This window comes from Daktulosphaira vitifoliae, unplaced genomic scaffold (assembly GCF_025091365.1).
Source record: "Daktulosphaira vitifoliae isolate Bord-2020 unplaced genomic scaffold, ASM2509136v1 Scaffold_4, whole genome shotgun sequence".
Lineage (NCBI taxonomy): Eukaryota > Metazoa > Arthropoda > Insecta > Hemiptera > Phylloxeridae > Daktulosphaira > Daktulosphaira vitifoliae.
The window spans coordinates 42310895-42322611 of NW_026099575.1; the positions used below are offsets into that span (position 1 = coordinate 42310895).

An 11717-nucleotide genomic window follows, 5' to 3' on the forward strand; every position below is an offset into this window, starting at 1 on the left:
TATATATCCATGACTTTGGATAACGTACAAAAATAAAAAAAAATTGAACACAAAAATAGCATGTTTTTAACTACGGCAATCAATTGCACTATCGCGAATCTAAATAGTGCGGCCACATAATTTATATATATATAAGGTAACACAATCAAGAATGATAGTTATGTGCAAGTTAGGATATATATTTATATTTGTCACATTTGTTCGAATACATTGGCCGTTTTATCAACAGAAGAACAAAAATTAAAAAATGAGATTGGCCTGATAATCACAATTTCGACAAAACGTGACATTGGCCCTTCTTGCACCAAGCCACAGATATATAAGTTAATACGAATAGCTCGATGGGCAAAATAACACTTATTACGCAGTTTACCATCACGAAGTTTGTATATATATTAATCGCCAGAAAACGAAAGTAAAAACAAACAGAAAAACCACCGAAACTGAACGGAACAACCAGTTAAAGTGTACGTCGAAAACGGAATAGAGCGCAGAATAGAGTAATCCATATTCGGCAGCGGCCTTGTCACGGTGTCAAGGGCAAGGAGACACACGATGACAACCGATTGTCATATTAATAGCTGGACGGATGATATCGAGAGGGAAACGGGTGCGAGTGCCAGCCTAGAGCGTAAGGAGGTGTTGTGTCAGCACATAGAAGACATGTCGACCGGACAATTTTTTTTTTAACTTACACGTAACAACATAAGCTTTAATTAAAAATAATTTTTTTTTTATCAACTTATTACGCTGATTTCAAATCTGCAATTTTTTTTTCTATCACCACTAATTTTTTATATATAATAGAACAAGGAAAAAAACGCTTTTCTGGGAAAATTACTTAGCGTGCTCGGATTTTCAAAATTGTTTTTTTCGACGAAAGTACTCGGTCACCAAACTCCGGGAAAATTATTGGCGAAGGTCGGAAAATTTTTGCCGCTCGCGAGCGAGCGTTTTAAAATTTCGACCGTTTTCGAGAAAAACGCTCGCTGACGCCAGCGTTTTACGACTTAAGGTTTGAAATTTTCATTAGACCCGCCCAATGACATTCCTGAGATGTGATAAAAAAATCAATTCAATCCGTTCATTTTTCATCGTTTTACGAGCTTTTTTTTTTAAGTCCACGCGCGTGGTTGTATTATGCGCAGTAATTCATTTCTGCTGATACGTATTATGAACCTTATTTAATGGTGTATTATGTGTATTATTATTAGGACACTATTTTGCATTTGCCCTATTTTTATCAAGGAATGTTATATGTTATATATAAATTTCATGACGTTATAATTATTTAAGTTTGTGCTTTCATTATAAGAACATTACTAAGTACAGAGTTAATAATTTTCTTTTATTTCATATATGATGTATGAGACTATGAGTTTATCTTTTGAATTGGGGTTCATCTATGATAACTATGATGTTCATCGTTAAATCGCAGTTACCAAAGTCCTAAAAATAGGCCTAAAGGGAATACCTCATTAAGAGGCTTCAACCTTATACCCAATACATTTTACTATATTTTCTTTTTGAATTTTCCTGATTTTAATAATAACATTTTTAGATATAGTTTTCTATAGTTTTCACTGATTCTGAAGTAATATTTTTTCTGAAAAACACTTATCGTGCCCGGCGTAGCCGGGTACTTCTACCGGAATCAGTGGCCTACTTATGATGACGGCCCGAANTCTACCGGAATCAGTGGCCTACTTATGACGACGGCCCGAATTTTTTATATTATAACTAATTAAAAACTAGTATTTAAATATAAAAAAATAACCAAAAATATATAGTTTAAAATTAAATTCAACAACACAATATCGAACGAAATCATAGGTAAAACTAGCCACAAAATATTTTTGAATATCAATATATTAAAAAATGCTATAGGATATAATTATACGGAATATAGTATTGAATATAGTATGTTAAAATATAATTACTAAACGATATTTTTTTTTATGTATAGATCAGCAAAATTGCTATAATAGAAGTTGTTAAAAATATGATGACATTAAACCTGTGTAAATTATAAGTGAACAATTTAAAACTTTTAAAATATCCCATGACACTAGCCGAAATATTTAAAGTTTTGGTGTTTTAAACGTAACAAACTTTCAACAAACAATAAAAAAATACATTACACTAAAATTATTACCTTTTCATATTTCAAAGAATATAAAAAAAAAGAAACTTAATAGTTAGCACACACAATAAATCAATTTATTTATTTGAATTAAACATAAAGTATTTACAATAATTTAAGTTAATAATCATAATATAGATGTATGAAAACTTCGCTAATATTTTATGTTATGAAAAATGTTTATAGCCATACATTATTAACCGAAAAAATGTATTTAACATGATATTAAAATTGCCATTCGTTAGAATTAAATGTCAATATATTGTACTTGGTATATCAAAACTATTTTTTTAGAAAATAATATTATTTTACAAACAAAGAGAACTTAAAAATAATAATCAAATTTTAATTTAAAAATTAAATTCACACAAAAGAAATAGTGAAATTTGACACAAATGAGTAATTTGAGCAATAAAATATCATGTAAATATGGCAAACAATGGCACTTGATTATTTAGTGAAACCACATTGAATAATGTTAACAATTTTAAATTTCAATTATAAATAGGTAATGTAAAATAATGTAAAAGGAGAACTATTAATGTTTTTTACATTAATAATATTAAAAAGGTTTTGAGTTTTTGTTTTACACAAATAAGAAATTAAAAGGTTACTCATAATTTAATTGAATTCTTATAGTTAAGAGTGTAATTAATTATGGTAGTTATAACTAGAGAACCCAATAATTTAGCACCAAGATTATGAAAGTAAGTACAATTAAAGATATAATAACAATAACAATCCACATTTAAGACAAAAAATATATATACTTTTAACAAAATAACAATTAAAGAAACAACGGGCTCTTAACCACTAATCATTTAGGTTAATTTAATATAATACTTGGTAGATATTTTCCTTGAAAATCGTAGGAAACTTATTTAGTTGTGTTATTTAATAATTTTTCAGATACAGAAATAAAGTTAGAAAATAAGAGCAATTAAAAAAGATTAGATATTCGTAAGAATTTTTAAAACTAAAATTTAAGTATTACCATAAAATGAAAAAAAAATTATAACTAGCACATAATAATTTTTTTCAAAACTTTTTATAGTCTTATATTTTAATTAATCTAAACTCACTTTAAATTACTCATGAAATAAAGGTATTCTAATGTTGTAGAGGAAACACTTATAATACTTGTCTAATAAAGGATAAATATTTTAGCTTAATACTGTTTAAAACAGTATACAAAAATTATTTATTATATAATGAAAACTATGGATAAATATTTCACAATTGAGTTCAATGTCATTTTTCTAATAATATTTGATGCCCAACAAATTTAATAAGTATATCTATTAAATTCATTTAAAAAGAGACATACATTTTTTTATGTTAATTGAATAATAGTTATTTAGAAGTAATCAGAGAAATAATAAACTCAAGCATTAACAAATATTATTTTCAATCAACAATTAAATATAAATTTTAAAAATAAAAATGTGGGTTAAAAATTATAATATGGAACAAAAGAAATTGTTAGAACAATTTGTTTTTAGTTTCTAAAAAAATTTGATTCAAATATTTATAAAATAATATATAAATATTTGAGTTAAAATATTTTAACTATAATTAAAGTGAATTGAGTTTCTCTTAGGATAAAATAAAAATTAGTTTAGGAATATATCACAGTAAAAAACAATAATTTTTTAAAAGCAAAATATTCGAATTACTCATACACATTGACTATACACTATATGAACATAAAATGAAAATATTTAACTTTTTGAAACGATTTCTTTGATTTCCAAAAAAATACTGGTAAATGTTTATGAAATCGAATTTGAATTAATAACTGGAATATGCACCATAATATTTAATTTATGTATACTCAAATTTATTGTTTAATTCCTCAAATATTTTTTTCTTTATGGTTAAATAATATATAAAAAGATGTAATTCTATTATAAATTTATTATTGACCATAAAATTTTGCTATATAGTCAATTTATTGAACAGTATGATTACACTGTAACAACCGGACTATTGAAGGATCACTTTTTGCCCCTTCAATGAATTCTTCTAAAGATAGACGACCATCATTATTCTTATCCATCTGTCTAAATATCTTATCAGTTCTTTTTTCGGGTGTAGACTCATCTTCAGGCATTTTCATCACAGTACCTACCATTTTGTAAATGGCCTGAAATCATCAATGAGAATAAAATAATAATCATCAGTTCAAAATTTTATAGATTTATATTAATTACTGTAACAATTTCCAACATTTCTTGGCGTGATATGTATCCATTACCATCCAAGTCATACATACTAAACGCCCATTTTAGTTTTTGCTCTAGTTTCCCTCTAGATGTTACTGATAAAGCACAAAGGAATTCCCTGAAGTCAATTGTACCATCACTATTGGCATCAAATGTTCGGAATACATGTTCTGCAAACTGTACACAAAATGTATTATTTCTTTTGATTTGACATAATATGTAGTTATAAACATACCTTTGATGCATCACCATATGGAAAAAAGTTTCCATAAATTTTTTTGAACTCTTCAACACTAAGATGCCCACCAGGACAATCTTTCAAGAATCCTTTATACCATTCTTGAATCTCAGAATCTATTAACACAGACATAATTATATTTTAAAAACAAAATAATTTATTGGACATAGTTTCAATATCAAATCCAGTACATTTTTCTATCTCTTTGATGAAGTTAGAAACTTTATATAGAAAAGGAAAAGGTGGTAATGGTAAGATAATCACAATTCTAGTCCTTCTAAGATTTTTTACCTATAATAGATGAAAAAAAGTACTGATTCCACTAGTATATAAAATATGTTACCTGAAAATTCTGTATTTTGTCTGAGATCTTCTAATACTTCAGGTTTCAATTTGCTATTCTGTTTACCCATTTTCTTTTCAAATCAAGAAGTAGAAATGAAAAAAAATCAAGCTTTTATCTTCATATTCTACTTAACATAAACATTTGTGTTAAATATAAATTTAAAAATCCTTTATTAATAAGTAATAAAAGTTAATAGTAACCCATGTCAACTGATTTTATATAACATCTTACCAAATTATGAGAAACGAAATAGTAGTGCAGAGAGAAAGAGAGATACTAATAAATTATTCATTAATAAATAGATTTTACAAAAAAGGAATAAATAAAAACACATTATTTTAAGATATCAGAATTTTTTTAAGTTTTTGATTTATCTGTTAACAATACACAGCGCTCAGAGCAAAAAGAAATATAAATATTTTCTAGTCTTAAAAACTACATACTCTTAAACTACTTAATATAACCTTAGCTTAGCCTAGTTATAACAGAAAAAATTAAAATACATACTTATCAGTATTTTAGCTATAAGAGTATGTGCAAACAAATTTGAATAAGAAATTAATAAAATATTTTGTATAATGTTGGTCTTTTTTGTGAAATACTAATATTAAATGTTTGTTTCATTATTCATATCAATATTTCAATAAGTAATAATTTTTTATTTACTTTCATCCACATAACATTCATGAATAAAAATGATTAAAAATGAGAAATAAATTTAAAGATCGTTAAAAATAAAAACATAAATAAAATTTAGATTATATTATAATATTTTAAATATGATTTTAAAGCTACAATTAGTATATTATAAAAAAATATGATACAAATTGGTGTATAGAAAAACTCTTGATTAAAATTAAAGTTTTTTTGATTTGGCTAGTTATAATTCAAAAAAAAGCTCTTGTGTACAATGAAAAATACTTTAGTAATAGTCGAATAAAGAGAATTATATTAATGTATATTCTTTTGTTTACGTGTACACAAGTTTATTCAAATTTTAGTAGATATATAATATTAATATTTCTTATATCAGAATTAAAATTATATAAAATAAATCTGTCAATATTAAATATTGAAATTATAAAAAGAAAAAGAAATGTGGAAGAAGAGGAAAAGTGCTATGATTACTTTACTTGATCAAATTACACAATTTTCATAACAATAAATTACAAAAATATATGCAACTAATAAACTATCAAAAAATCCAGTTTAATTAGGATATGAAGTAAAAAGTATGTTCCATACTATAACAATTTTATTATTATATATACTTTAAAAACTACATGTTAAAAAACATAATATTAAGTGTCAAATAAATAATTAGAAACAGTACACAGTATATAAATAGAAGTATTAACATTACAATAAACACAAATAGTTAACTATAGTATTGTGTTTTTTGTGCTTTTATTTGAAATCTTTGGTAATAGAAATGTTGGTTGAATTTATTGCTAATGGAATCTAACAATAAGTGCCATCAATAGAAACAGAATTTAAATACAATACATCAAATTTATAAGGTAAAAAATGTTTTAACTAATTTATGCGATAAATAACTATACAAATATATTGGTCCAAGAAAATGCATCTTAAAATTAAAAGCTAACAAATAATTTAGCCAAAGGTATGCACGTCAATTATTTTATTTATAAAACGTCATACAACTTAAAGGCAGAATAATAAGACTTTGTCACATTAAAATTGGCCTATTCCATTTGACCTTACAATTGCATTATTTGAAAGTATTTCATTTATTGAGATGTTTACTAAACGCGTTTATAAACTATTTCTAAAAATAACTTTTGTAAATAAATTTTGGTGTTTTACTCATAACCAATAATTTTTAGAGATCACGGAAAGAGTTTTCTCTGATAAAGTCTCAAATTGAATTTTGTAATGTTAAACGGATTTCGAAAGATTTTTTTCATTTTATAACGACTACATAAGTTATTTCAACTTAAAAATTTTTGTTTTGAGCTTAACTATCGATTACAACTTGAAACAACCATAGTGGGAAGGCGCGAAAAGATCAGCAATAATTGATTCATAGAAATTATAGGTTTTTATTGTATGAATATTTTATAAAAAAAATAGTTCAATGGGAATGTGCTGAGTATATAAACATTATATGTACACAAAAAAAAATACCAGACAAAAAGTGGAAGTCGACTGTAGTTTTCGGGAAATTATGGAAAATATCATACCGAGGTTATGATGTGTGTTTTTAACTACTGCTTTGCAAATCGACCCGAGAAAAGGGGCGGGTAACCCCGGTCGTCAGCGGAGAGAGATGCATTGTCGTGTACCACCTGGTAACCTGCGCATTAAAATAGTACACACATGGATAAAAGTACCATGGACATATTATTACACCCCATAATAAGAACGAATCGTTATAATATAGCACAAGAAAACAATTCAATTTAAAATTAAGGTTGCTTATTAATATTCAGCGGACTTTCAGAATTGTAGAAAAATTAGTTGGCTTAATAGTATATTCTTATTTACTTTCTTTTTTTTTTTTTTTTGGCACCATCAAAGGCGTACCCTACGGGGACGAGAAAAAGATATATAAAAAAACGTGACAAAATATGAGTTCTTTTTAAGGCTCTCACGCCAGCTGAGGCAGAGGTTATGGTGCGAGCATTTTAGATAGTTCTTCGTCTTGCAGGCAGCCTTTGAGGAATTCGTCTTGGGTAAGCTGACCGTCGTTGTTTTCGTCCATTTTAGCGAATATATTTTTCGCCCTGTCTTCAGCAGAATCGGCTGGGCGATTAGACGAACACGCTCCCAACATGTCGTAAATAGCCTAGAACAATGCGCAGTATCACGGCTTATTTAAAAATCGATTATAACGTTTAAGATATTCAGTTTTACCAAAAAAGTCATTATTTTCAACAATTTTTTGAAAAATGTTAATTTTACAAATCTCAATATAATAAATCAATAATTAGGAAATATTAAATTTCCCATACAAAGGTTTAACAATTGAAATATTTCGAAGACTTTTGATAATAAGGATTCATCGAGGATCAATAAGGACGATAACACAAAAGAAATATTATGAGTTTTAAAGAAGGCGATTCGAAGTAATCGTTGTTTTAATTGTAATGACTAAATGAACGTTTAGACGTGGATTAAAGCTGGATGACTAAATTTTCATACTCGGTGAAGGTAAGCGGAAAGTTTTAATTGTTTAAGTTGCTCAGCTTAATTTAAGACATTCTCAATTTTGACTACGCCTCTGGTTATAACCGTAATTATTGTTAATTCTTACCTGAACGATTTTAGTCATTTCTTGAATGTCAATAACGCCGTTACCGTCTACGTCATACATCCTGAACGCCCATTTTAATTTTTCTTCTGGCGTGCCGGACGACGTAACGTCAATGGCTAATAGGAATTCCTAAAACAAGTTGAAATTTTTAGTAAGTAATACATGACAAAGGGTCCTCCTATGTGTTTGTATTATTATGATAATGATAAAATTTGATATTTTACTATGATACTATTAGAAAATTAAGATGGAGTGAAGTTCAATGCATGACATTTAGGGCGTAATAGGCGTAACATATGCAAAAGTCAATTGCCTCGTTCCGGAACGCAAATTTCTAGATATATTTTTAAACAATTAGAAGTCTTTATTGTATAAAAATGCTAAATTATATTTAGCTTTTCAGTGTTTTAATGTTTCTATAGGTATTAAACGTCCAGTAAAAGATAAGAAAATCGATTAAGATTCAAGAGCTTTGGTAATAAAGTAAATAAATTTGATCAAGTGGATAGAGCTTGTAAAATTTTTAACAAGATTTATAAATAGTACTTTTTGAGAACCTCCGTCACAAAATTATAATCAAGTTCGAAGTAGGCGTTTTAAAACAATTCTATTCGACCATTACATAAAAATTTTGAACGAGTAAATAATTATAGATACACACTTTGAAGTCTATATATCCGTTTTTGTCCATATCAAATGTTCGGAACACATNTATCCGTTTTTGTCCATATCAAATGTTCGGAACACATGGTCACAAAACTCTTCGGCGTTGCCGCTGGGAAAGAACATTTTATACATGTCAACAAATTTGGCCGGTGTCAGGCGACCATTTGGACAATCTTGCTGCAAACAAAGAAAAAAACATGAATACAAATTGAATATTTCTAAAAATGAAAAACTATTTACGAATATTTGATTTCAATTCATATTTTATAATATTTTAATAGAAATATTAATTCTACAACAACTTTTCCGTTTTCTGTAGAATATCATTAAGATAGTTTTCGCGCTTTTCATGATGTTCGACATTGTAATTTGATTACTCGTCATTTTAATACCACCGTACCATAAATTCCACCTACAGTCAATACAATGATAACTGCTTTTCATATTTAAATCCTATCGGTTGCTTTTTGAAAGAGGCGAATCGTAGTGATGAATTACTTCAACTCGTTTTTTTGAACATCAAAACGTTAACGCGGCCGACAGAAATTGGCAACCGGTCATCGTAAGTGTACCGGAAATCGTATGAAAAGAGGAGGTGCGGTTGGGGATTAAAACCCGCGTTTCAAGGCGTCGTAGAGACAAACCTTACCACTAGGCCATTGTGCACTTCAATTACCAAATGAATTGATAACGTGACGTGCGGCTGAGGGAAACACTGCACTGTGTCAATGTCTAACATTGAAATCAAACAATGATAAATTTTACAAACATAGTTGATACACTTTTAAGTTACATAAGATAAATATTTTTTGCAAATATTGATCCCAATTCGATAGTAAATGAAAATAATGTATAAATAAATTTTGCGTGGTTTTGAAATTTGAAGCTTAGTTAATGTTTTATTTGTCAGCTATAAAACAATCATATAGTATTTTACACATTGTTGTGCAAATACTAATAAAAAACTGTTTTTTGATTTGTAATAAGTATTGAATTGAATTGAATTAATTAAAAATATTTTAATACTTGTTATAATTTCTGCACTCTTTATTATCCGTTTAATTAAATATATGTTTACAAAAAAAAGATATTTAATGAAACAAAACAACACTTTTATCAAATAAAAATTGATAACAGTGTTGTTTTGTTTCGTTTAGGTATGTATTTGACAAATACACACCTAAATGAATATTATTATTGCAACAAATTTATTGAAAACAATTAAACGGATTGTCTACAAAATAATATCAATTTATTAATTTTAAAGTATCAATGAAACTGATAAAATTTACCAAAAGTTTCTCGAAATGGAGTAAATTGAGGACAAGATAAAAATACAGAGTTTAAATGGGTGATAAAAAAAAACTTTTTTTTTTTTTTAACAGTCAGATTTATTTCATTTGCCAGCGAAAAATTTGAGCGATTCGAATTATTTAGACGGTGTTTCGACAAGAAATTCAAATTACCTGATGTACGTGCGAAAGCATATTTATCGTGTCGCTGACTAAATTGCAATGTGGTACTCGTGAGAGGTTAAATTCAATCAATGTGTGGAAATGTGGTTTTGGAACTGTTGCGGTTCATTATCGCAAACACGTCAAACAAGGCGCACGATAGTTGCGTGTTGCACATATAGAATGCTGTTCTTTTAGCGCAATCTTCCAACTAATATTAACGCCGGAAGTGGCGTGTTACGCTAGACAGGTCTTTTAGTGAATACACTGCGGGCATAGGGGTGTTACTAGGCCGTCTTACCAGCGATTTCTTTTGCCGGTTGACGAACAAGCGACTCGATTAATCACCGGCTTTGTACAAACCATTAATTTTAGAGGAACAAAATCAAGAAGAGGTTAATATCAAAAACTTAACCTTCCCGTCAGTTCATATTAACCGGTAGAAATAAACCGCAGTGTCAAATCTGGTTATGACACGGTATATTATTCGCAAGACAAATTCCTTAGCTCATGAATACAATAGCAATGCTTCTCTGTGGTCTATTCATTGCGCCGTTTTTAAAAATTATTATACGTCACGGGACAAGATAAAATTGTTTCAGTCCAACAAAAAAAATAATAAAAACCAATTTTTAATTAGTTGTTGAGATTAACACTTTTATGTATGCTTGGGAGCCAAATAACACTCGTTCACTTATAATTAATGAACTTATTTATCTTCCAAAAACAAAAATTATATACTTAGCAATGTATAGTATACAATATTTAAAATTTCAGTGATTTAAATGATAAAGCTATAATATATAGATCATTAAATTTTAAAATGAAAAACAAAAACATTGAGACAGACGTTTTGATTAAATCAACTAAATGAATAAATTATAAAGTTAATTTAATATAATTAAATAAAAGAAATAAAAACTTCTATCATTGTACAAAATTTTCATTTCAAACAATAAAATACTCTAATTAATAATAATAAAAAATTAAGATCATGCGATTTAACCTATTTATTTTATTTTGTTTAGATTCATGAAAATAAGATTTTAAAAAAAAGCGCAATTCCAAGTTTGATGTAAATTTTAAAGTTCAAGTGTTTTTTCTTTTATGAGTTATATTTTAAAATTAAACTCTAACTTAATACAAAATCCATGAAAATAAAGTGTACTCTTTAGATAGTTTAGGATCATTAACTTTTTGTTTCCCATCTAGAAGACAACTTAAGTTTTACAGAATAACAAATGTTGCTCAAACAAGTTGGTTTCAAATCATACATTTCATAAATATTTATTTACATAAGAAAAATATATTACTAATTCATACTTAAATTTTCATAAAAATAGATTATATCTAATAAAAAACAGAACA

The 11717-nt window shown here is 27.2% G+C and overlaps 2 protein-coding genes across 4 annotated transcripts in view; both read right to left on the reverse strand.

Annotated features, from left to right (window-relative positions):
- Positions 1-2899: 2899 nt before the first annotated feature.
- Positions 2900-11717, reverse strand: part of LOC126905998 (neurocalcin homolog) — a 53688-nt gene continuing 44870 nt past the window's right edge. The window contains exons 2-5 of the mRNA XM_050686225.1: positions 4950-5076; positions 4604-4722; positions 4357-4545; positions 2900-4289 (exon numbers count right to left, since the gene is read on the reverse strand). Of these exons, the coding sequence (XP_050542182.1) occupies positions 4095-4289; positions 4357-4545; positions 4604-4722; positions 4950-5019 (573 nt within the window). The 5' untranslated portion in view covers positions 5020-5076 and the 3' untranslated portion in view covers positions 2900-4094. The remainder of the gene's footprint in view (positions 4290-4356; positions 4546-4603; positions 4723-4949; positions 5077-11717) is intronic.
- The window catches only part of LOC126905990 (neuronal calcium sensor 2), a 49106-nt gene continuing 44838 nt past the window's right edge, over positions 7450-11717 (reverse strand). For all 3 annotated transcript variants that reach the window (XM_050686211.1, XM_050686210.1, XM_050686212.1), the window contains 4 exons: positions 8942-9072; positions 8891-8903; positions 8230-8358; positions 7450-7761 (listed from right to left, as the gene is read on the reverse strand). In XM_050686211.1, the coding sequence (XP_050542168.1) occupies positions 7585-7761; positions 8230-8358; positions 8891-8903; positions 8942-9072 (450 nt within the window). In that variant the 3' untranslated portion in view covers positions 7450-7584. The remainder of the gene's footprint in view (positions 7762-8229; positions 8359-8890; positions 8904-8941; positions 9073-11717) is intronic.